This window comes from Megalobrama amblycephala, linkage group LG18 (assembly GCF_018812025.1).
Source record: "Megalobrama amblycephala isolate DHTTF-2021 linkage group LG18, ASM1881202v1, whole genome shotgun sequence".
In the NCBI taxonomy this organism is placed as follows: domain Eukaryota; kingdom Metazoa; phylum Chordata; class Actinopteri; order Cypriniformes; family Xenocyprididae; genus Megalobrama; species Megalobrama amblycephala.
Window position 1 is genome coordinate 2337530 of NC_063061.1, and position 26367 is coordinate 2363896.

The 26367-nt window shown below is 39.6% G+C and overlaps 2 protein-coding genes across 3 annotated transcripts; both read right to left on the reverse strand.

Moving 5' to 3' along the window:
* Positions 1-3615: 3615 nt before the first annotated feature.
* On the reverse strand, positions 3616-13222 carry slc22a4 (solute carrier family 22 member 4). The gene is made up of 10 exons (XM_048166450.1): positions 12773-13222; positions 9755-9858; positions 9473-9627; positions 9218-9389; positions 8473-8599; positions 8291-8391; positions 8003-8217; positions 4803-4985; positions 4544-4679; positions 3616-4360 (listed from the first exon to the last, which is right to left on the reverse strand). The coding sequence occupies exons 1-10, from the start codon at positions 13163-13165 to the stop codon at positions 4282-4284; spliced, it is 1665 nt and encodes a 554-aa protein (XP_048022407.1). The 5' UTR covers positions 13166-13222; the 3' UTR covers positions 3616-4281.
* Positions 13223-16596: 3374 nt separating this feature from the next.
* LOC125252839 (reticulon-3-B-like) lies at positions 16597-22068 on the reverse strand. 2 transcript variants are annotated; one of them, XM_048166451.1, is made up of 7 exons: positions 21759-22068; positions 19693-19981; positions 19411-19549; positions 19186-19255; positions 18935-18981; positions 18792-18850; positions 16597-16936 (listed from the first exon to the last, which is right to left on the reverse strand). In XM_048166451.1, the coding sequence occupies exons 1-7, from the start codon at positions 21829-21831 to the stop codon at positions 16870-16872; spliced, it is 744 nt and encodes a 247-aa protein (XP_048022408.1). In that variant the 5' UTR covers positions 21832-22068; the 3' UTR covers positions 16597-16869. The 2 variants fall into 2 exon arrangements, with proteins under 2 accessions (XP_048022408.1, XP_048022409.1); XM_048166452.1 differs by having other exon boundaries at positions 16601-16918; positions 21759-22064.
* Between the last annotated feature and the right edge of the window lie 4299 nt (positions 22069-26367).

Sequence of the window (26367 nt, forward strand, 5' to 3'; positions counted from 1 at the left end):
CATGGCTCTGGACAGTCATAGCATAGCATTTCACCCTTAAAGTTATGAATATATTACTTTTATGTGAAGCTGTTACCATAATATTATGTTAAGTAAAAGTGAAGCAATACTGTTTTCGTTTGTAAATTGAACAGTGTGCGGTGCTGAGTTCATGCAGTGAATTAACAGTTCATTGTCTTTTATAAAAATGAATGTGGACTACAGAACAAACCGAGCCATGCAGAAAACAACAACAATCTCTTCACATTTTAATAAAGATTGTAATTTTGAAAAATAATGTAATTACAATTTGCCAAATAATCTTAATTGAGTAACACAATGTCTGCACTCAGTACTGCTTCAGGCCAGCGGACAGATGATGCAGACCAGCCCTGCTTTGTCCCAATGGATGAGGAATTAGGGCATTATTTCAACTCAAGCTCTAACTGCCTCCATCCAACAGGACAACCCAGGACCATCCTTATCCGTGCTGGACGAGGATTCATTTCTGGCACTGCTGGAACAAGACAAGACAGAAATGAGCCTTGTCCTTTTACTTATTGTTGCATTATATAAGCATGAAATCTGCTATTCGCCTGCTATAAAATTATTATTTCATTTTATAGGGTGGCATGAAGGTTTATTAATGAAGGTGAGGAGAGTTTGAACACAAGTGCAATTTATTTCAATACAAACATAAAACAAACAGAACCAAACAATGACCTGACTTGAACAGAAAGCATAACAGAAGAGGAACTCCTGAAAACAATTAAGACAGGAAACAATGATAGGCTATGAACAGTGCTTGAAGTGGAAAAATGCTCCCGATGCTCCGTTCAAAACACGTTCCGGAAGAAGGGAGGGTGTGATGGGCTTCCGTACGTGCAACATGTCAGAAGTGCCGATACCCAATTCGAGCACTGGCTATGAACAAAAATTACTTCTGTACATTTTTAACACTCATGAATCTTGAACAGAAAGATCTACCTATCAGAGAAACACATGAGGATGAAAGTGCTCAGTTCAGAGTGGATACACATCTGTCAATGTATCCTTATGAATGTATCTGCTAAAATGAGGACAGAAATAAGAAAGAACAGCTAACAGAGAAATAAACCACTCAGAACACCCAACTGCTTAGAAAAACCCTAGCAACCAAGCGCCGAGTTTTGCCACTGCAAGCACCATTCACATTTTCTTCAGGAAACGTAGGCATGAAGCATGTTTTAATTTGATTTGATTAACTTATCTACAGCACTTCTAGCAGGTCGAGACATTTTCAACAGTTAATTTGTAGCTTGCCTTTTCATAATAGCTTGACCAGCACTGGCCTCCTTTAATGATTAGACCGCATTCTAAACATGACTACCTTTATCATCTCCTGTCCGAGTTTCCAAAGAACCCTGTCGCTCTGAATAAAGGAGGTCAGTATTTCCTGAAGGTAGTGGTTAGTGCAGGGGTGTCCAAAATCAGTCAGGATCACTGTCCTGCAGAATTTAGCTCAACCCCAATAAGCACACCAGCTAATCAAGGTCTTATTAGGCATACTGGAAACTTAAAGGCAGGTGTTTAGGAGCTGGTTGGAATGAAACTCTGCAAGACAGAGGCCATCTAGGACCGAGTCTGGACACCAATGGGTTAGTGTTTCCATCATCTCAATGACAGTTGCTTGGTTGGTGCATGTCCTCCTGGAAGCACACAATCTGAAAAGTGCCATCAGTTCTGAATATGGTGAATTCTGAGTGGCTTAAAAACTTGTTTCAAACAAAAACTGTTTCAAAGTTCATCAATTATGGAATGACTTCAATTAAACAAAGCTAACAATAATCGTTCCCATTAAAGGTGCAGTATGTAATAAATCTGTCCGCTAGAGGTCGCTAGAAGCCTGTTCAAAACAAAGGCGTAGCTTGATGACGCCATGTTTGAGCGTGGAATCTTGGGACATGTTGTCTCCATCTCAACAGACGGTGCAAAAGAATCGGGATTGGAGTCGTGAAGAAATCATGTTCATGGATGCGATTATTAACGTTACTGTAGTATGAAGCAGAGCAGGAGTGAGTGTTGTGGAGCTGAACGAGGAGCTGGAGCGATTGATCAACACACGCCTCACGAGCAGCGGGACTTTTATTATGACACAGTCGCCGGCGCCGCTTCCGCTTTTCCGGTCATGAGTATGAGGTAACGCAGCTCTGTTTATCATATTAGATACATTTGAGAGTGTTGAAAATGACGTTATAACGTTACTCTGTGCGTTCGCTCGGCGGCTGCTGTGAGACACTGTTACACACTGCAGTAAGATAGATCGATTTTACAATATCAGATTAAATGCTGGATGATTGTGTTGATAAATGGCATGCAATTAATTTTAAAACTTATTGTATGATGGAGAAAATGCTGTATTACTGTTACTAAAAATAAAGCTGCATCTGATTATGCTATGTTAGCTACTTCACAAAATAGTGTTTTTCTCTGAGGCATGGTAAAGCATGGTACTCGCAAAACATCAAGAAAATTTGATTTAAACAATAAGACTAAACGTGTTGAGCTATATAACAACAATTAGTTTTCTGTCTATAAACGTAACCAAACAGTTGTTCACTGCAAAAAATGCTGTTCTTACTTAGAATTTTTGTCTTGTTTCTAGTCAAAATATCTTAAAGTTCTTAAATCAAGAAGCATTTTCTTGACAATTACAAATTATTTTCTTGTTTTCAGGAAAAACAAATCAAAATTAAGTATGTTTTTCCTTTAAACAAGCAAAATAATCTGCCAATGGGGTAAGCAAAATAATCTTAGTCCAGACTGAAAACAATATTATATAGCTTATTCTTGGTTTGAAATAAGATTATTTTGCTTACCCCATTGGCAGATTATTTTGCTTGTTTTAAGGAAAAACTTACTTAATTTTGACTTATTTTTCCTGAAAACAAGAAAATAATTTTTACTAGTCAAGAAAATGCTTCTTGATTTAAGAACATTAAGATATTTTGACTAGAAACGAGACAAAAACTCTAAGTAAGAACAGCATTTTTTGCAGTGTTGCCTTGTCTATTAAAACATGTAAATATTAAAGCGTCTTTGGTGTTTCCATGGTTTCTACAAAATAAACCAGAAACCGAGGGTAACGCGGGTATGACGCAAGTGACAGGCGACTCCACACACGTCCCGCAGCCTTGGGTAAAATAGCAATTTTCTCAAGATTTACAAATAGTTGGAAACATTTGGGATATTGTAAGTACTCAAGTGAACAAAATATATAACACTGGCCTAGTGGTTTTTGGATATTTTACTGCAAAAATATTACATATTGCACCTTTAAGTTATGAAAACGTCATTTCTGCATGTTCTCTGAATTTTCAAAACATTTTGCAAACATTATGGAAACATTAATTTTGAATGTTCTCTGAACTTTGTGAAACAAGTAGTAACATTTTTTTTTTTAAAAATAGACAAAAGTCCAACTAAAACTTTGTATAAATAATGCTTTTGTTTTGAGAACATTATTAAAGATGAGATGTCTTTGAAAAAACATTCTATTAATGTTACTGGAAGAACATTTGTTCATAACTTTGAGAGAACTTTGCCAGAACGTTAGCCAAAGTTCTGAGAACGTCCCTGTTATCTGTAAAGCAGCTCTACAGAAGACAATAGAGTTATTATTCAGATCAATTCAGTTCAAGTTTTGTTCTCATCCAATAGCGTCAGTGCAGTTAAATCGATAATATTGTTGAATATTAAGAGTCCCCAACTGATGAAGCCAGAGGCGACAGTGGCAAGAAACCCAAACTCCATCAGCTGACAGAAATGAAGAAAAAAAACAGGGGACCAGTCCTCCTCTGGCCAAACGAACCAGAATGTGTATTCATTCAGAATATTTTGCATTCTGCTCCATCCGCTTGGTTTAGACAGCAGTGGATGACTGGCTAATCTATGGCCGTTTGTATGCTGATCATGCTGGTTGTTAAAGTCTGGCATGGCAGTCCAGATAATAGCTGGCCATGGCGATCTGTGCCGAGGGCTTGTCTAGTTGTTGAGTCAAGATGCCATTATTGTAGATATTATAACAACAGATCAAGGGTTTATCAAACTCCTACAGCATTATGAAGTCACATGCGGGTGGATTTCTAACTTCAGTTGTCTCGCAAACAAACTCTGCATACAAACGGCAGAAAGCCAAGACAGATTTATGTCATGATGTGAACCCAACAGCATACAGTATTTCATGATTAAGGATTTAGGGTCAGGGCAAGTCATTTGATTAACAGGACAACATTTTGTTAATTTTTACTCTCCAGTTGTTTATTATAGTTTCACTTCTTTGATGACTTGATTTTTATCTGCTGTCCTCATCACTGCAGCCTGTTTCTCAGAGCTCTTCAGCCTAAGTGAGATAGAAGCAATGAAATGATATATTTTAATTAAAAGTATTTCTGATTAAAAAAAAAAAAAAAAATCAGACTTTAACCACTTGTATTCTATCTAAAAACCCCAAACTCAGAACTGAGTTTAGAATATTTCATATTTCATAATTTTTCAGACTGCAGTGGGAGAATAATGCACTCACCCTTTTATTCGCTGCATCTGAGCGATGGTCTCAGGGAGAACTTTCCCTCTAGTTTCTGGTAACAGTAAAGTAATTAAGCCAGAAAACACTGCCAGGCTTCCAATGACAATATAAGGAATGTATCTATAGTAGTTTCCTTTACAGGAAAAAAAGGAATAACTTATGCAATGCTCGGATTGTTCATATATACACAGTATATGATAATATAGCAAATCTTATATATAAAATAACAGAGGCAACATAGAAACTGTGACTGTACCCAGGTATATGATGAAGGGAGACACTATGCTCCCTATGCGAGCTGTCATGGAGCAGGTTCCCATCGCCATGTTCCTCACCACAGTTGGAAACAGTTCTGAAGTCACGGCATAAACTACACAGAACGCAGCCGTGACACCCAGTTTTCCCAGCATCTCCAGTACGGTTGCCAACACCATTAGGTCTGCAATGACAAATTTATATAGGCATGATGTAGACATGGTCAAAACGACCTGCTGAAGTTCAAACTGAGCATCAGAATGGGGAAGAAAGGTGACTTCGCTTCATGGATGTGCAGCAGACAAATCTATATATGTAAATTGAAATATGTACAACTAATTTAGTTTTAAGATAAATATTTGTATCAGCTGTATCTGTTGCGAGCATTGGCTCCGTGATGGGCATGAGCAGTGGGCTCTGGCTCCTTATCCACGGTCTGGGGTGGTGACTGATGTTACATGGGGCTTGACCCTAGGAACGGGATCCTCTTCCACGTCGGCAATCGTAAAAGAGGATCCGTCAATCAATAGGGCAAAATTTACGTAATCCACCACGGTCCAGCAGGAATCTCTCCTAAGGCATGACCAGCCGAATCTCATCGTCCAGTCTGATCCTGAACCCCTCCATGAATGTCAGGACGCTTCAGGTGCTGAGATGATGAACTCTTCCACATAGTCCTCCAGGTTTGGTCTATCTTGAAATATAAAATTAATGGCCCCTTTGGGCACTTGAAAACTCCATGCTGGGGCACATTTATGGAGGCGGTCTCCATTTCTTACTTGGTCCGGTATTCTGTAACGTTTTAGTCCAATGAAGATGAGGGAAGGCAGAGAAGGTTTAAGCCTATATTTAATAAACAAAGTAAGCCCAGCATGTCAAACACAAACATTACCGGACAACCAACAGAAGGAAATGAAGAAATTAAATACACAAAGGTAATGAACTCAAAGACTAACAGGTGTGATGAATATCAATGGCAACTAAGGACTGGCAGGAACAAACATGACAACGGTTATGGCATTACTGGGAATTTTCAGTTGTAACAGCCCCTTTAAGTGCAATTTTGACAGGACTTTGCGTGTGTCCTCCTCAGAATGTCCTATGGTCCGTGTGTATTTCCTAAGTTTAGCAAAGATTAGATTCTGTGTTCAGGAGATATACTGTAGGTCAATTTGTGAAAAACAAAGGATGCCACCCCAGCCAACAAAAGTATGTTCTAAAAATGTTGGTTATGCAATCGTTAAGGTTCTTCCTGGAAAATATCTATACATGAAAAAAATTATATAGACAAACCCGATTCCAAAAAAGTTGGGACACTGTACAAATTGTGAATAAAAAAGGAATGCAATAATTTACAAATATCATAAACTTATATTTTATTCACAATAGAATATAGATAACATATCAAATGTTGAAAGTGAGACATTTTGAAATGTCATGCCAAATATTGGCTCATTTTGGATTTCATGAGAGCTACACATTCCAAAAAAGTTGGGACAGACAGTAATAAGAGGCCGGAAAAGTTAAATGTACATATAAGGAACAGCTGGAGGACCAATTTGCAACTTATTAGGTCAATTGGCAACATGATTGGGTATAAAAAGAGCCTCTCAGAGTGGCAGTGTCTCTCAGAAGTCAAGATGGGCAGAGGATCACCAATTCCCCCAATGCTGCGGCGAAAAAAATAGTGGAGCAATATCAGAAAGGAGTTTCTCAGAGAAAAATTGCAAAGAGTTTGAAGTTATCATCATCTACAGTGCATAATATCATCCAAAGATTCAGAGAATCTGGAACAATCTCTGTGCGTAAGGGTCAAGGCCGGAAAACCATACTGGATGCCCGTGATCTTCGGGCCCTTAGACGGCACTGCATCACATACAGGAATGCTACTCTAATGGAAATCAAAACATGGGCTCAGGAATACTTCCAGAAAACATTGTCGTGAACACAATCCACCGTGCCATTCGCCATTGCTGGCTAAAACTCTATAGGTCATGATCCAGAAGCGCAGGCGTTTTCTCTGGGCCAAGGCTCATTTAAAATGGACTGTGGCAAAGTGGAAAACTGTTCTGTGGTCAGACAAATCAAAATTTGAAGTTCTTTTCGGAAAACTGGGACACCATGTCATCCGGACTAAAGAGGACAAGAACAACCCAAGTTGTTATCAGCGCTCGGTTCAGAAGCCTGCATCTCTGATGGTATGGGGTTGCATGAGTGCGTGTGGCATGGGCAGCTTACACATCTGGAAAGGCACCATCAATGCTGAAAGGTATATCCAAGTTCTAGAACAACATATGCTCCCATCCAGACGTCGTCTCTTTCAGGGAAGACCTTGCATTTTCCAACATGACAATGCCAGACCACATACTGCATCAATTACAACATCATGGCTGCGTAGAAGAAGGATCCAGGTACTGAAATGGCCAGCCTGCAGTCCAGATCTTTCACCCATAGAAAACATTTGGCGCATCATAAAGAGGAAGATGCGACAAAGAAGACCTAAGACAGTTGAGCAACTAGAAGCCTGTATTAGACAAGAATGGGACAACATTCCTATTCCTAAACTTGAGCAACTTGTCTCCTCAGTCCCCAGACGTTTGCAGACTGTTATAAAAAGAAGAGGGGATGCCACACAGTGGTAAACATGGCCTTGTCCCAACTTTTTTGAGATGTGTTGATGCCATGAAATTTAGAATCAACTTATTTTTCCCTTAAAATGATACATTTTCTCAGTTTAAACATTTGATATGTAATCTATGTTGTATTCTGAATAAAATATTGAAATTTAAAACTTCCACATCATTGCATTCTGTTTTTATTCACAATTTGTACAGTGTCCCAACTTTTTTGGAATCAGGTTTGTAAATGAAATCCTTGAAGTACTAAAACGTCCCTTCATCACAGCTCGGCAGTGACTACTGTTAACAGCTTAGAATCGGTCTACTAAATGAATAACCATTTTTATCAGGCAATTCTGTCATTTATCAATTGAGAGAAAAAATCATTTGGCTCCTACAGTAAATTAGCAGCCAATGGCACCTTCATCATCATTGTCCAGAGGATAAACTGTGAGCTTCTACACCACAACATTTCTTACTTCTAAACCTCACATCCTGTTCAGACTTAACAAATGATACATAATGATTTGTAATTACATGTACCTTGACGTGTGATGCAGGACTTGATCAGTGCATGTCTTACCTTTGGGAATGAGCTGTATGATGAAAATCACCGCTCCACCCATAAGAAGAGTGGACGACTGACAGAATCTCCTGCTGCAGAATCTGAGCAACAACATGGCGATGATGAAAGCTGGGACCTCCACCACCGCAGACAGGAAATAATTCAGGTACGGGTTTCCATGAAGGTTTGTGGTGTTCAGAATGAGAGCATAGTAAGACATGGTGATGACCATCCTGAAGGAGAAAACAACACTTGTAAATCAGACCGAGTAGACCAAGTAGATATTTGTGGAAAATTACAGCGTACCACAGAAGTGAACAGATCATGATGGTTAAAACAGCATTACAGTTCCTTAGAATATCCAGAATATTATGTTTTTTCTTCCTCATCTTTGCTGCTTCCTCAATCTAAGGAAACATTAAAAAGCATTAATGAAACTGAGTTTATTTAGGGCCTAAATTTCATATCCATCTATAATAGATCTATACCTCAGATGAAGTGAAGATGACCTCAGGAGCGGCGACTTTGTTCTTTTTAGCTGCGAGTCTCAGTATGGCCTCAGCCTCCTCTATCCTTCCCTGAGAGAGCAGCCATCTGGGAGACTCGGGAATAAACCTGGTGCATGAAAACAACACAAACCGTTTTCTTACTGGTTTAGTTTTGGGGGCCTGTACCACAAAGCTGATCTAAATGGCTAACCAGGTAGGTTTTAGGTTAGTTTGTGCCAACCCTGGGTTTAGGTACCACCAAAGTGGCACCAAAGCTTTAAATATTAATTCAAGAGATAAGAATTTGTCAGTTTGGTCAGCATTTCAAGCCACTATACTTTAAGCCATTATTAAAAATAGTAGGGTAAGATGGGGGAAGATGCCCCGCTTAAGAACAATGTGGATTTACTTTTAGTAAACTATAAGTTTAGCATTGTGCAGTATGATGATGATCAGCCAATGTGTTATTACAGAAAATAAATAGAAACATTTGCTGATTTAGTTGTTATAGCACAAAATGTCAAATATTTAAGGATGGGTAAGAAGCCACCCCTGGATAAACTGGATAAAAAGCAGAAATCCCAGTAAAAGAGATTCATCTGAAAGGTAAAATTATCCCATGACTCACTGTATATGACAGGCATATGAATATTTAGTTATTTAATTGCCACTTGGGGCCTTCTGTGCCAAATCTGGGGTGGCCTATCTTACCCTTTTATCTTTTTTCTTCAAAATAAAAACTCACCACCACAGTGGAACATAGATGAGTCCGGTGAGGGCGTTCGTAAGCACCAGCCATCGCCAGCTGCGGATGAAATAAGCTGCTAAAGGAAAGAACATCTGACCAATTCCAGATCCCATGAAGATACCCAGAGAACCGAACACCACCCGACTCGCTGGACTTAGAATTTCACAGCCTGTTGATCGAGAGTTTAATCAAACGAGAGGAGACACGGATGGCTTTCGAAATCATGTTAATGATGAACTGATGTAGATTTACCTAAGACATATGCAACAACATAATTAGAAAAACCACTAAATCCCACAAAGAAGTAGATGGCAGTGAAGATTTCCCAGCTTGGAGAAAACATCTGGATAATGATGGTAATTGTCTGCATAGCCATCATGGCAAAAAGTGTAGGTCTTCTGCCGTACCTAAACACATCAAATATATCATGTTTAATCATTTTAGAGTCATATTTGAATTGAATATATTTACAGTCAGAGGTTTAGCTTAGCTGTTTGTTATATTTTGTGTGATGATTCGAGAGCTAACACTAACCTGTCAGACATCTGTCCTGAAAGAAAGGTCCCCACCAGCACACCGAAGAAGTATATGGATGAGGTCAGAGGGCCTTTGTACTCATTCTCACAAATCAGGTCCCACTGAAAAACACAAACATAAAAAATTAACTTTAGCAAAGTTAATGTGTTCATACTTTGCTGAAGCTCACAGGTGTCCTGCCTCTCTGCTGCACATCAGAAATTTCAACAAGGCTTTTTGATCATGCTGCGATAATTTTCATTCATAGAGTTTATACTCATTCACTGTACACACTTACAAGGTAATTTATCTGAAATATCTGAAAATGCTCTAAAAAAAATGCTGTTCTTACTTAGAATTTTTGTCTTGTTTTGAGTCCAAATATCTAAAAATTCTTAGATCAAGAAGCATTTTCTTGACAAGTAAAAATTATTTTCTTGTTTTTAAGAAAAATAAGTCAAAATTAAGTGAGTTTTTCCTTAAAACAAGCAAAATAATCTGCCAATGGGGTAAGAAAAAGAATCTTAATCCAAACTGAAAACAAGCTTATTTTTGGTTTGAAATAAGATTATTTTGCTTGTTTTACGGAAAAACTCACTCAATTTTGACTTATTTTTCTTGAAAACAAGAAAATATGTTTTACTTGTCAAGAAAATGCTTCTTGATTCAAGAACTTTAAGATATTTTGACTAGAAACAAGACAAAAACTCTAAGAACAGCATTTTTTGCTACGGCTGTGCTGGCATAAAATTATTCCACTCCTGTCCTCATCTCTTGATCCTGTTCCCATCTAAACTTCAGCTCTTCCCTGTCCACACCTGAATACCTTCCTGTGAAGCTTTGGGTTCACTGGACACTGTGTATTGAAGCACCTCCCTGGACTATAAACTCTTCACTAAGGCTGTTATTCAATGTTTCCTTCATAATTAATGGTAACACTTTATTTCGAAAGGTGTGCCTCCAAGAATATGGTTGGGAATCACTGACTTATTCTGTGCAAATGAATGATTAACATCACAAAAGCTACAGAAAATTACTTTACAGGGATATATCAGGAAAAATAATCCCATCAGAACAAGAATTTTGTCTCAGATTTTCTAGCCAAGAATGATTTTGTACTTATGTCTTCAATTTCATGGTAACACCATCAAACCAGCATAAACGTATATCCATTGAAATTAACAAAAGTCCCCAAAAAAGCATACATCAAAACAGAAGGTTTCTTATAGTCATCATTTGTTTGAAATATAATCTTCATTAACATCAACAGCAGTAGAGTAATCCAAAAATGATCCTGGAGAGTTTCTGACCAGCAGACTTTAGCTTGTGTCTCATTCTGCTAGATCTATCTGCAGCTTTCAACACGATAAATCATCAGATCTTTCTGTACACACTCTCATCACTGGGCATTATTTGAATCTCACCTCACAGGAAGGTCCTTCAAGGTTGCCTGGAGAGGGGAGGTATCCAAAAGACATTGACTGGTCACTGGGATACCTCAGGGTTCAGTGCTTGGACCCCTCCTCTTCTCCATATACACTACATCTCGAGGACCCATTATACAGGCACATTGTTTCTCCTACCATTGCTATGCTGATCACACACAGCTCTACTTTTTATTTCAACTATTTGATCCCTTCCTTTTCTAGCTTGTACTATCCTGAGCGATGGCTGAAACTTTTTATTACTAGCACTTCTCGTGTTTATTGCCTCTTTAAGATTAATCACTTTGGACAAAAGCATCTGCTAAACAAATAAATGTAACTCTGCAAGTACATGTCAACTTAAAAATACTAAATACTACTAATACTCTGAGAGTTATCTAACATGTAGTTGCAAAGTTACTTAGAGTTAGTAGAATATCTAAACTGGACTAGTGAAATCAAGTGTATAAATGTAAATGCAATGTAATGAATGTAGCCTTACAGGAGCGGAATCGGCAACCCCTGAGTTACAGTACATCAGGAGTTTCAAATCCTGCTCCTGAAGGGCCGATACTCTGTAGAGTTTAGCTCCAACCTGCTCCAACACACCTTCTGGAAGTTTTTATCTATCAGGATAAACATGTTAAAGTGAATGAGGCATTGCAATGGATGCTTCAGTACAACACAGCATCATCATGCTCCCGATGTTCTTGTTTGCCTACTCAATTGTTTACTCATGACACATAGAACACAGCTAAAACTATTCCCAACATGCCAGACTTAGATAACCTTTAGATAATCTCTGGTTCATTTAACATTTAATGAAGATATAAATGTAAATATCTGTTTCCCAATTAACACATTACAGTAGTTATGAAATGCTATTGATTTGAGGGATTTAATTAAGCTGACATGTTCACAGAAAAATCACCAGAGTTAAATCAACTCTAAATAGTGTTAAAGTAACACTGAAGCCTAGTTAGTTAATTAGATAATTAAGCGATTAAGTGATGATTGCGCTTTAGTGATGAACACCTGCTGTTAACAAGCAGAATTAGTGAAGAAAAGAGAAACACAAGAACTAAAACTGACTTCAGCCAAAACCATTTAATTGAAATAAACTGAAGAAAAAAGACATTACATCTCTCAAGATCTCAGCAGAGGAGGATTATCTTTTCTTCAGTTATTCTGCTTGTTAACAGCAGGTGTTCATCACTAACTTTAACTCTGCTTCAGTGTTACTTTAACACTATTTAGAGAGAGATCATATGAGCATACTCTGAGCAGAGTTGATTTAACTCTGGTGATTTTGCTGTGTATAGGATCTTTATGCTCTCTCCAGGAATTTTATCTTTGTAAGCTCTCCTTTCCGTGCTATTTATGGACTTATTTATCCTGCCATCCGTTTGTCTTATGGAAGATCTCAGGGATGTTGGATAGACTTATGTTAAACAGAAACAAGCCAAAAACGCTTACTGTTTTCCCAGACAAAGTTAAAGGTGGCAGTTACTTGAACTGATCTTCAAACGATCATACTCCATAGCTTTATCTCAAGAACAGTTTGGCCAGTTGGACATTAGACTGTAGACCGACAAACAACCTGCCGACTCACCTCTGTCACTATCGTAGACTCATAAATCACTTTACTGTAGTTCCAACCGTTCACACAGGACTCCATCTCTATCTCACTGACATTGACATCCACATTTGGGATGTAATTAAGCATGGAAAAATTTCTCAGTGTTTCCATTTTGTATCTAGAGCAGGAAATGCGTTTTAAAACGCCATCTTCCATCACCGTTGGGATTGCAGCTTCCCTCCACATGGCACTGATGTTGTACTCCTCAGGGATCAGACACTCGTGAGACGGCGTATCCCCGACAAAAACGATGTAGAGGCCCACAAAACCATTGGGAAGGATACTTATGGCTAATGCAAAGAAAACAGTCAGCTGGAACGGACCCCATGTTCCCAGAAAAGATGTGATATCATCATAGTCCCTCATTTTTTTTAACCTTCAAGTTTCTCCACTGTTTGCTGTGTCTTCTTTGTTTTATCATTCAGTTTTGCATATGCTTGTAATCCCTCCCAAACACACAAATCTGGAATATAATGTTTATGATACACTTTGACAGGCTTCACCTCATTGGCTGTTTAAAGTCCAGGTGCTGACCAAGAGATCGCTTATCAAACATTACATCAGTTACTGATCTTTGAATCTTCAGGGATTCAAGAAATGAGCAACTCAGAGACCTTTGTGATTTCATGAGCAGAATTTCAGAGAGAAAAATCCCAGCGTTCCTGTGTGTCTAGACTAGAGATTCAGAGATTCATACAAATTCAATCGTAGTCTGATCATTTTTTATGTTTTATTTTACCTATAACCAGGATGGCCTCTCTGAGATTAAAAATCAGTGTCCTGGCCAAGATGGGCAGCAGATCAATCAGTTTCAGTCACAGGTTTACAAACTAAAAACACTTAAAACAACTACACATCATTGAGTCATCTTCCAGTTGCTGAAAAATAGATTTAAAATGTTCCATAGACACCAAGTTTTGTAATATCATTTTCAATCAGAGAAAATTCCAGAGTATGAACATTTTGAGAATGGACGGAATATATCCCAACACTTTTCTGTTGAATGAGACAACAGAGATATGAAGGCAAAACCCCCAAAATGGTATTGTAAATTATTAAATACCAATGCATTTTTCCTTTAGTGGACAAAGAAGGCCAAGCTACTCTGTTATACAAAGTACAATGATGTGTTGAAGGTTTAAAATCTGATATGAATCTTAGAGTGCCGTGATAAACAGCATCCAGAGAAGAAAGAAGATAAGATGGAGCAATTGACTTTTAAGTGAAAGTTAGCATCCTGAATGGCATAATCAAGGTTATGTAAATAGTAATGAAAAGGGGCCCAACACAGATCCTTGGGGCACACCTTTGGCAATCTCCAATAGTTCAGATAGTTTACCTTCAGCCTGTACACATTAAAGGGGTCATGAACTGAGGAATCTTGAGCTTTTGATATATGAGAGGTCATCATACTATAAGAATATCCTGCAAGTTTCAGAGCTGAAAACTTCCTTGTTAGTCCAAAAACAGCTTTTATTGTTACCAAGACCTATAACAGATAGGTGAAACTCCCGCCTCCACAGAAGAAATCAACGCCTACTTCATCATTACAGCATTAGCCCCGCCCACTGGCATGACAGTGAGATGAGGAGGAGAGAAGAGCGATACAGGACTAAAATAACATTACCTTTCAAAGGATCCTAATGCAGGAATATGATTATTTATTTTCATCAATGTGAATGTCTCAGTTGAGCTTTATTTATTTGTATTCACTGTGGATTCTTTCGTAAATCAATCTCATTTCCGCGCAAACAGACTTTTACGATATGGACTCGACAGTAATGCAACAACATGTCAGTAACTGTGTTCATTCTAATGCCTGATCTGATATAAATGATTCATGTACAGTCAGATGATCTTTGTGTCAGTAAATCAAACCAGTGACTAAATGCTCAACTTGTTTCTCTTAGTAGGATGAAAATAATCTGTTATTTAAACTGTGTGTAACGAGGTTAGTAGATGTGGGAAGAAGGAGGCGGGAACCGGCGAACATTCAACGTAACTTTAATGTAAAATAAACAAAGAACAAAACGAAAGTAATGCCGGCAGACCCTCGCGGACGTCTGCCGGCCACACAAACATAATAAAACATAACGTAAAGTCCAGGCCTGGTCCTCTCTCATCCTTCACTGTAGTCGCTCCTCCTTTTATGCTCCCGGAGCTCCTCCGTGAGGGACTCAAGGCCGGTGCGCCTCCCAGGTGAAGCTCACTAACACTCGCGCCACCGGCCTCGCGCCGTTCCCTCACGGCTCTCGCCCGCCCTGGTCGCCACATACCCCCATCGCCCCTCGCAGGCCGGGGAGTACTCCCGAGACTGCGCTCTACTCCCCCCCGGGGCCTGTCTCGGCGGCCGCAGCACCTGGGGGTAAGGACAGACGAGACGAGAGAAAGGAGACGGAAGCAAGGGGAGCGACAGGACGAGAGAGGGGAGAGAGGAAAAAGAAAGAGGGAAAAAAAAAAATTCTGGGTCCGGTTCCCAGACACACTGCCGCTCGGACCTCAGCCTGCCGAGAGGCTTTTCCTCGCGGTGCCACATGCGATGGCACTGGACGCTTGGTGGACGGCCCGATCCTCGACCGCCTCCTGGCGGCCGGCGATGGCTCCTCCGGCTGAGGGCAGCCGGCAGCGAGTCCCCCGTCCCCTGCTCCTCCCCTTAATGGCGGACGGCAGCAGGCTCCGGCCCACGGCGAACGGCGGCGACTCCTCCGTTCCCTCCTGGACGGCAGCCACCCCACCTCGTCCCAGGAGCACGGCATCCGGGTCTCCGTTCCACCTTTCACTAGGCTCCAGCACCACCGCCTCGGGCAGCCTCTCGCGGTCTACACACACTCCCGCGCTGCCCGAACTCCGCAGCACCGCGATCCCCCTCAGCAGCGAGGGCTCTTCGACAGTATGTCCCTCCTTCCTCCCGCGTTTCGGCACCAATGTAACGAGGTTAGTAGATGTGGGAAGAAGGAGGCGGGAACCGGCGAACATTCAACGTAACTTTAATGTAAAATAAACAAAGAACAAAACGAAAGTAATGCCGGCAGACCCTCGCGGACGTAATAAAACATAACATAAAGTCCAGGCCTGGTCCTCTCTCGTCCTTCACTGTAGTCGCTCCTCCTTTTATGCTCCCGGAGCTCCTCCGTGAGGGACTCAAGGCCGGTGCGCCTCCCAGGTGAAGCTCATTAACACTCGCGCCACCGGCCTCGCGCCGTTCCCTCACGGCTCTCGCCCGCCCTGGTCGCCACACTGTGATTAAATTATATATATAAAGAACGCTCCCTTTACAATCGCTGGAGCTGTCAATCAAACAGCGTTAGTTTATCAGTGACTGAGTTCTGGACTCGCATGAAAAATGAAACCATTTTGATAATGTACAAAACACATAATAAGCACCTGAGATTATTAATGATAAAATAATTACTAATTACTTGAATATGAAATTTTAAGTTTAATAAAAATAAAATTTTAAGAAGAAAGACTGCTCAGAAGAGAATGAGAAAGGCAGAATTAGGATGGATGAAATACAATACAGAAAATGAAAAACAAGAAGAAAAGAAGAAATCACTCGTAATGAAGATGTTACAGTTGGAAAACTCAAAGTTGCGACTTTTATGCTTCTACCTCACAACAAAGAAAACAAAGTAACTCTGGCTCACGTTCAACAGTAAATCAGTAACTAAACAAGACATGATCAGTTCGCCACCGACACTGCCAGCTGAAAGATCTGATATCACAGATGACACAGATGTGGCTCTATTTATGGGCTCAAAATGTGTTCCCCAGTATAGTAAGCATTACTTAACCTTTGACCTGTTGGAAGCAGGATTAAATGAGTAACCTTTACTGTGCAAACAACAGAAGAAACGAACCAGGGAAGCAGTTCATCAAAGCTCAGTTTATTGCAGTCACGCTGTCACACATTGGACTGCAGTTTTATAACATCCACTGAGTTTGTAAAGTCTGTCTGTACAAACAAACTTCAGTGATTTAACAGAAACTCAAGATGACTGGAGTGCAGCTTCTTTTTACTAATATGTAAAGAATTGCTGTAATTCACTGGATGTGATGACAGGAATCCATCATTCCGCTTTTCTTCGTTTTAAGGGACCAGGGAGTTTGTCTTGCAGTCTGCACAGAGAGAGCAAACTGAAAAATGCATATTACTGTTTAAAAATATATATTTTATGATATGATATATTTTATGATTATGATTTATGATAATTTTATGCGTTTTGGATATTCATTTACAAGACAACTGCATTTTGGGGCCTGAAAATAAGACAAATGTTTGAAAACGGGTTTCAAAGTGCAAGTTTTTGAAAATGCAGCCAATGTAAGTTTTTTTATTCAGTGTATAGGCGCGTAGTGTTTCTTTACACACATCGCCATCTACTGGCCTGGCAGCAGAATACAACGCTTTTAGTACTTTTCGTGGATTTGTGTGATCTTTTGACAACATTGTTATCTGTATGCAAAGGAAAATCTTTTCAGTTTTTTAGTACATCGTTGACGTGTAATCGTACCCTCAGTCCTGTGGCAGATCGTCGTCAAATGTTCATGTTCCTGCTGCTGTGTTTTCCCCTACGGTGTAGGTTATGTTTGTTTTATCATAAATAAAAGCACATCTAACCCTGCATGTCCTCGCTCCACCTTTACCTCAGAACCTGACAGCGGTTGATTTACTTGTGAGAATACTTCTGTGTTTATCAATCTAGTTATACACTCTCTGAATAAATGTGTGGAAATTTAACTAAATCTTTGTGCTTAATTTGTGCTAAAAGGTTCAGCTTAAAGGGTTAGTTCACCCAAAAATGAAAATAATGTCATTAATTACTCACCCTCATGTCGTTCCACACCCGTAAGACCTTCGTTCATCTTCAGAACACAAATTAAGATATTTTTTGATGAAATCCGATGGCTCAGTGAGGCCTGAGCAATGACATTTCCTCTCTCAAGATCCATTAATGTACTAAAAACATATTTAAATCAGTTCATGTGAGTACAGTGGTTCAATATTAATATTATAAAGCCATGAGAATATTTTTGGCGCGCCAAAAAAACAAAATAACGACTTATATAGTGATGGTCGATTTCAAAACACTGCTTCAGGAAGCTTCGGAGCATTATGAATCAGTGTGTCGAATCAGCGGTTCGGAGTGCCAAAGTCACGTGATTTCAGCTGTTTGACACGCGATCCGAATCATGATTCGACACAAAAGATTCATAACGCTCCAAAGCTTCCTGAAGCAGTGTTTTGAAATCGGCCATCACTAAATAAGTCGTTATTTTGTTTTTTTGGCGCACCAAAAATATTCTCGTGTCTTTATAATATTAATATTGAACCACTGTACTCACATGAACTGATTTAAATATGTTTTTAGTACATTAATGGATCTTGAGAGAGGAAATGTCATTGCTCAGGCCTCACTGAGCCATCAGATTTCAACAAAAATATCTTAATTTGTGTTCTGAAGATGAATGAAGGCCATGAGGGTGAGTAATAAATTACATTATTTTCATTTTTGATGAACTAACCCTTTAAGGGTACATATTACTGCTCTAAGGTACTAATATGCACCTTTTAGGGTTAGATAAGGTACAACATTGACCCAGAGATAAGCTGTTGTAACCCTAAACTTTTGCACCTTCTTTCTAACTGTGTATTAATAAAATAATCAAACCAGAGAGTAATAACAAGTCTGTGTACACATCATGACTCATCTCATCTCATCATTGGTTTATGGCTCACATGTGTTTGACCAATCACACGCTCAGCACAGTTCTTATTCAGTTAAAACAGTTCCTCAAAACATTTCCTGAAACGACCATCAGTTCCTGCACTGGGCCTGTATCTGGTGTTGTGTTCACACATTTCTCGTTTTACTGATTAGTTACATATTTTCATTGTCTAATGCGTGTATTCAGCTACACATTTGATTTGATTTTGAACTGTGTTGAAATAAAGTGCTTTAAAAGATGAATATAAATCAGTTATACATACTTTGCCAGTTCCTGTTCAAGCTGAGCCTGAACACGCAGCAGATAACCATCAATCTGGGTCTGCAACAAATCAAGTTTAGGAAATAAAATGACGAACAGTAACAGCAAGAACACATACATTTATAATATGAAACCCATTCTTACTTTGTTCCTCTCATACAGCAGAGGAGTGCAGAACAAGATGATATCAGCTGTCGTGAACAGAAGAACATTTTACAGTCGTAGGTTAACTATTATATTTCATGCATACATTTTGTCCAAGTACTGCATCATATTAAAGGGATTAGCACAGTGCTTTCTGGACTGCATGTTATGTGAATTTTCTTCAACCATCAATATATTCATATTTTATTTTGACTGTTATTATATCTATTTATTTATGAAGACACACTTACCAAGTATTAAAAGTGTGATACCATTGAAGACAGCACCCACACATGTCAGAAACCACATAACAACTGCAAGCTGCAGATAAACACAGCAGTTAATAATTTAACATCTCTCTTAACCCATCACATAGCATTAAAAAACATTTGTACCTGACATGCATTAATATCCAGCTCATAGTTTTTATCTGGACATGAATGTAGTTGTGAGTTGTTGTGGATAAACGGACATACCTTCAGTGAATCCACCACATCCTCCACAAGCACAAGTCTTCTGATCTGTACGAGAGCTGTGTTTAATTTCACCAGAAATATGTCCATGTACCTGCGGGCCGTGTCCGGTGAGATGCTGATATCTCTTTCCATCAGAACTCTGTGCATGAACAAAGATCTCGTATTACTCTTTATCAAAGTCTCGTCACTACTGTCAGAAACAAGTGTTTATCCATGAACTGTAAATAAACAGCTTTCACCTGGACACTCTCAAAGACACAAACAGATCAAAGGCATACATACTTAAAAGGGTGTCCCTCATCAGACTTCTGTACAGCCTGAACGACGGACTTGTAGACTCTGAAGGTGATGGTGACACAGAGCAGGGCGAGCAGCAGGTACGATACGACACTGATGACACTGAACGAGGCTAGAGACGTGAGCACCAGCATCGAGCCTCCGAACACTAGCGCTGACTTCTTCGGCTCCTGCCAATACACCAACCCCTTCACTGCAGAGAGGGATGGATGATGGAGGGATGGAAAGATGGAGGCTGTCTTCTCATGGTCCTTTTCACTGGTCCAGTCCTGGACTGCAGAGAGAGAGACAGTTTAACCTCATGTGTGCTGTAATTCACTTGATATTGTTTCTGATCTGACTGCATTGACACCGTTTTCTTCTAGAGCTGCTGTAGCCCATTAACATTGCGAGTGTTTAGGGTGCCAGTGAGAAATGTGACACCCTACAGCAGCCAATGTAAGCCCACAAGTGCATTTGAAGTGTGTGATTTGGGACAAGGCCACGGTTACAAAACTCACCCACTATTTAGGCACACATACAAACATGCTGCTGCTCCAGAAGAGCACTATAATAAGCATCTTAATAATAGACTTCACAAGTGCCAAGATCATGTGAATTCATAGAATCATATTTTAATGAATCAAAATATACTTGACGTCAACGAACATTTGTTTCTTTAGAATGTTTCCTCATGTTTTATTTCTCTTGTAAAAGTTTCTTTTGTAATTGTTTACAGACATTGAGTACAAATACTGCTGGGTTCATGATGTGCTGCCATCTGGTGGGTGTTTCAAGAATTGCATGCAACAGCACTGTGTGTGAGGGGAAACAACTTGCTTTGCTTTATTTAGTAAACTTTATTCAACATAACAGCCATTCATTCTCAAATAATGTGTTACATAATGCTTGATATGTAATTTAAGCCTCGAAACCGAGACAAACTCAGGGAGTCATGGAAGAAACAAAGCCTTGAAGGAGTGCATATTGGGAATAAAACAGTGTTGCCTATTTTCATAAAGCTGCCGTTCACCAGATAGAAAGACCACTGTATGCAGGCCTGCCTTTAATCACTTGTTTAAAAGTCTTTTTGGTTAACTTTACTAATTATTTCACTAGTAATCATTTCGTTAGTGCTATCACACAGTGCTGTCCTGTCAGCTTTGCTAGAAAAGAAAGCGTTTGTGTCTCCGACTAACTGCAGCTATTGGGTCAAAGACATTAATCTGGTTACAAATCGGCCAATGAAAGTCATGTGTGAAGACTTAAAGGTCAGAGGAAAGAAACAGCAAATGCCAGTGTGACCCTGGACCAAAAAACCATGCAGTCATGAGAGTCAATTTTTTTCTGAATAAATAATCTTTCCATTGATGTATGGTTTGTTAGGATAGGACAATATTTGTCCGAGATACAACTATTTGAAAATCTGAAATATGAGGGTGCAAAAAAATCAAAATATTAAGAAAATGCTTTTAAAGTTGTCCAAATGAAGTCCTTAGCAATGCATATCCACTCACAAAAACACATTTTTGATATAATAACTGTAGGAAATGTACAAAATATCTTCATGGAACATGATCTTTACTTAATATCCTAATGATTTTTGGCATAAAAGAAAAATGTTGACCCATACAATGTATTGTTGGCTATTGCTACAAATATACCTGTGTGACTGGTTTTGTGGTCCAGGGTCACAAATATGAAAACAAATGTAAAAAGGACCACAATTGAGAATCATATATGTCCCAAATGCTGATAAACACATATAACCAAAGTCTGAGAAAATTCAGATTCTGAAAAAATTCGTGCAAATCTCAAACTGAAGAGATCTCGATAGTTTGAACTCGATCAGGACTGAAGGACAGCGACTGATTTATTTTCAGATTCTGTGGTTTGTACTTTAATATGTTTCAAAACTTTTGCCATCTCCTGGATAATACAACATTGGTGTAGGTTTGCTGGAAAGTGATTTTACAGCATGTATGTTTAGTGGACAGATTATAATTCTAAGCACTTTTAATACAGTTTTCCAACAGAAGCTGTTGCTGACAATATTGCATTATTTAACTCACCTGATAAGTTGGAGTCTTTCAACAACACAATGGAGTTTAGACCTGAGGATGAAGAATTCGTCTGATCTGCCATATCACAGTTTTAAAGGTTTATAAACAGATGAAAGTCGACAGGTCAAACACAATGTCCAGTGTTGAGGTGTAACGTGTTGAGTCTGAATGTTTCAGTGGATTAATGTAGTCTTGAGGCATTCCAGGGGTGTGTTTAAAGCTCTTTAAGCAGATTTTGCCATGGCATGTAGTTTTATAGATCAAACATTTAGTACCGACCCCGACAATGTACTTGCAGAATATCACAATAAAAATATTTATGGTTCACGAAAGGGTGTTTCCTCCTTTAAGTGCCTCCTCAAAAAATATCCAAAAATAGAAAAATAAAACTACAAATATTAGGATGTTAAAACGTGTGCAAATCACTCATTCATCTGCCCTAATGTGTGGCATGGGTTTGGTGGCGAGTAAATGAGAATGAATAGGTAAAAGTCATGTGAGAGGAGTGAGTGCCTCCATCTTACTATGATTGGCCTAATACTCTGTTCACAAGATAAATCCTGCCTCTCGTTTTTATGCAAGCCGCAAATTAGACAGAATGAATAACAGAGTTAAAGTGGTCCTATTATAGTTATTCCATGTTCATCTTTTTTTAGTGTGCAATGTTGCTGTTTGAGCATGAAAAAGGTCCAAAGTCCCTCCAGTGGAGTTCTTCTCTATATCAGTGTTTCTGAAGTCCCTGAAACGCCTCTATTATAGTCTTGAGTTTTCTTCACAATATTCCTCATTTAAATAATTCATAGGCAGAATAAAGGGGCGGGGCCTGGTTGAGTTAGTTAGTAATGTGTTGAAACTGGCAGTTATGGTAAGGGGCGGGACATTAGTGGATTAGCGTCCAAAGTGGAGCCAGGGTGCCTGAGGACCAAGGCAGAGCCATTCAGAGCCAAAGGGGTGAAGAAACGGAGCGCAGTAAGTCTGTGACACAAGCAGAGTGGCGTCTGACCAAGGCAAATCCGAAGGAATGAGGGAACTTGGTGAAACTGCAAGGACGATGGTATCTGGTGGAGCCGAGGGAAGTGCCATGGTGGAGCCGATAGGTCGACGGACTGAGGTGGAGTGATGGGATCAGTGGCTGGAGGTGGAGCCGGGGGATCCACTTGCCTAGGTGCTGAAGGGAACCAGCAGAGGCGGGGCTGACAGACTGGCTGAATCAGGATGTGGAGGTGGGAGAGAGAGGCAGGGTGAGTTCAGCGATGTTGACATAGACTTGATACAGGGTGACAAAACAAGCTTTATGCTGGCCAGGACCATTGGGGATGGGAGATTCAGCAGAACATCCATATCAAAATCCTCATGATAATTATAATCCGCAGAGTCCATTCGAAGCTCACTCTCAGCTGCAGGATTGTGGGTGGGGTTGACCTCCAAACCCTTGAACTCCACCATTACTCCTACAACGACACATGTTGCAGCCGGCTCACACACCTGGTCAGACTCACATTGGGGCTTGGGCTCCGGGGAGATGGCTGGCTCTGTCCTCATAGTAGGCTCTGGCTCGTTCATCACGGCAGGCATTTTAAGACCCGAGAAGACCTCTAGCTCAGGCTCCATGTCAAGGCTGGCTGGGCTCTGGATCTGGCATGGTGACGGATGCTTTCCCACTTTGCCTACGGTGAAGGAGGATCTGTCCACCCACAGAGCGAAGCTGATGGAGATGGTGGCTGGAGAAACCAAGGTGGTGATGATGGTGGGAGGAGCCTGGGAGGAGCCATGAGCAGCAGTAAGCAGGTGGTGATCCAGAGCAAAGCCAGGTTCACAGTGGAGTCAACTGAGGGAGGACCGGAGGAGCTATGGCATCGACTTGGCTGACAACACCCAGCGGAAAACTGACGGAGATGAAGGTGATGATGGAGCGCAGACAGAGAGCAGATGGGACAGGCTGACACCAATGGTCCTGGAGGCCAAGGCGGAGCCAGGGTGCCTGAGGACTGAGGCGGAGCCTGTATGACTAAGGACCAAGGGAGAGCCGGAGGGAATGCAGAGCCAGATGGAGATATAGAAATAGAGAACAAAAGAAAACAAAGGCAAACACAACAGGAACTGAATACCATGAAAATAAAACCAAAACTGAGCATAACTGTGGCAGCTATATAGTATGGAAGTAGGCATATTCGGATGCAGCGTATGTCTGTATGTCTTGGTTCTCAGATCTCGTGTCACTTCTGGAGGAACCTCCTTGGGATTTTCATTTCTTTAGACCAGTGGTTCCCAAACTGGGGTATGCGTACCCCTGGGGGTACGTGAGGTGACAACAGGGGGTACGCGAACAAAACGCTGAGTAGTCCATTTAATTCTAACTTAAAATAATATTAAAACCGAGCATGTTTTTCTAAGTGCCAAAATGCTGTAAATCCAGTACATTTAATCAAATTACCTCATCATTTGCAGTCAAAAATGACTGTATCCACATATGATAGATTGCGTGCAGCATGCTGCCTTATATCGCACTAAATTATTGTCGTCCTCGACAATGCACCTTTGTAAAAGTGGGGATTTAGCACTTACTCGCATGAAGTAAGATTTAATTTCGAATTAAGACTCAAACTTTCTCTGATACAAAAACATATGATGATAACGAGCAAGAATGCAATTGTTCCCAAATATCCACATGACCGCAAATAGGGGTGTAAATCGGACAGTTCATCACGATTCGATACAATATCGATTCTCATAGCCAGCGATTCGATATTTTCCGATACCTCAAAAAGTTCTGTGATCCGATTATGATACGATTTGATTCGATCAATATTTCAATATTTTGAGCCTATTTTACACAACCAGTTAAATTTTTATTAACTCACAACTGCAACCAAAATATATAACAAACATTTATTTCAAAATTTCACATCCTGAACCCTGATTGGGACATCCACAAATAAAAAATTCACACAGTAATCTAATGACAGCTTGTGACATGACAACAGTCAAGAAAGTTTTTCAGTTCTGTGCTAAAATGTGTAATGTCAAAAAACTGATAAACAAGGAATACATACACACACACACACACACACACACACACACACACACACACACACACACACACACACATAATTAAAAGACATTTCTTTTAAATGTATAGCATAGGTTTTTAATGAAGCAACAACATATTATAGGTAGGACAAAACAAGACAGGCTATTAATATTCTTTCATTGTGCAAATGTATTATAAAGGCTCTAATACAAAGCACTTTTGCGCATCCCGTGTGCAGAATGATGCGCTTGAAGCAACACAGAGTCACAGCACGCGGCGCTCTTATGCGGCAGTTTATTGACCGTATTCTTTCAGTTACAGTTCCATCAACTGTCCTGAGTGTCTTTCACAAGTTCTGAAAGGTAGTTTAAATGAGAATGCATGCATTGGCGATAATGCATAGACTGATATTTGTCAGGATATGTAAATAATTCATCTTGATTATGATGCAGTTCATGTGGAAGCCACAGGGTGGTGCAGTTCAATAAAAAGACAAGTGATTAACAGAAAACCTATAAGAGGTCTGTAAATAAACATCAAAACATGGTGTCAGAAGTGGGATTAGTAAGGCGAACAACAGTTTGTGTGAAAATGTGGAGAGTGTTAAAACAAAGGTGCCTCTATAATTAGCCCACAGGAATCGATTTTTTACGCATTGCATCGATGCATCGGATCGTTAGACATTAGATTGATGTATCGATCTATATCGATGTATTGTTACACCCCTAACTGCAAACGTAACGCTATTATACAACAGGTCAAAAAATAAAATGTACATTTTAAACACAGTACTGTCAGTATTTACTCTATTTTGCAATTAAATAATAGTTCTAACGAAAAACACAGCAGAACTTCAACTCACGTCTGTTTCGTGAACAATTCTGCCGCTTTGAACGAATCGTGAGAGTCAATGATTCAATGATTCATTCACAGCCACTTGCTTCGTTACTGAATGAATGATTCAATGACTCACTCATAAAACAGTGACTTGCTGCCACCTACTGGCGGTTTTAGTTTAATATTTAAAAGTTTTACTTAGTTTTACCATCATTGCATATTTCTCTATTGAACATTTTCATTTAAAACATTATTTATTTTATAAAGTTATTCATAAAGGTAAAAATTTGCACTGGAAAATCAATTTAGGGGGCAAATATTGTCCCTTAATGGTAAAGGTGTGACTGCAGGGGGTACACAGAAGGATGGTGATCTCTTCAGGGGGTACTCCACGCTAAAAAGTTTGGGAACCACTGCTTTAGACCTCTGTATATTTTGTAGGGTATAATTATATATATATATATATATATACAGTACAGTCCAAAAGTTTGGAACCACTAAGATTTTTAATGTTTTTAAAAGAAGTTTTGTCTGCTCACCAAGGCTACATTTATTTAATTAAAAATACAGTAAAAAAACAGTAATATTGTGAAATATTATTACAATTTAAAATAACTGTGTACTATTCAAATATATTTGACAAAGTAATTTATTCCTGTGATGCAAAGCTGAATTTTCAGCATCATTACTCCAGTCTTCAGTGTCACATGATCCTTCAGAAATCATTCTAATATGCTGATTTGCTGCTCA

What these genes read in the sequence shown, in the direction of transcription:
- slc22a4 (XM_048166450.1), bottom strand. Translation starts at nt 13,165, where the DNA reads ATGAGGGACTATGATGATATCACATCTTTTCTGGGAACATGGGGTCCG. An exon ending in TCAGGACAGATGTCTGACAG is followed by an intron (nt 9,628 to 9,754) that starts GTTAGTGTTAGC and finishes TGATGTGTTTAG; the next exon opens with GTACGGCAGAAGACCTACAC. An exon ending in CAGATGCAGCGAATAAAAGG is followed by an intron (nt 4,361 to 4,543) that starts GTGAGTGCATTA and finishes TATCTCACTTAG; the next exon opens with GCTGAAGAGCTCTGAGAAAC.
- LOC125252839 (XM_048166451.1), bottom strand. Translation starts at nt 21,831, where the DNA reads ATGGCAGATCAGACGAATTCTTCATCCTCAGGTCTAAACTCCATTGTG. An exon ending in ATGTGGTGGATTCACTGAAG is followed by an intron (nt 19,256 to 19,410) that starts GTATGTCCGTTT and finishes GTTTATCTGCAG; the next exon opens with CTTGCAGTTGTTATGTGGTT. An exon ending in TGCTGTATGAGAGGAACAAA is followed by an intron (nt 18,851 to 18,934) that starts GTAAGAATGGGT and finishes GATTTGTTGCAG; the next exon opens with ACCCAGATTGATGGTTATCT.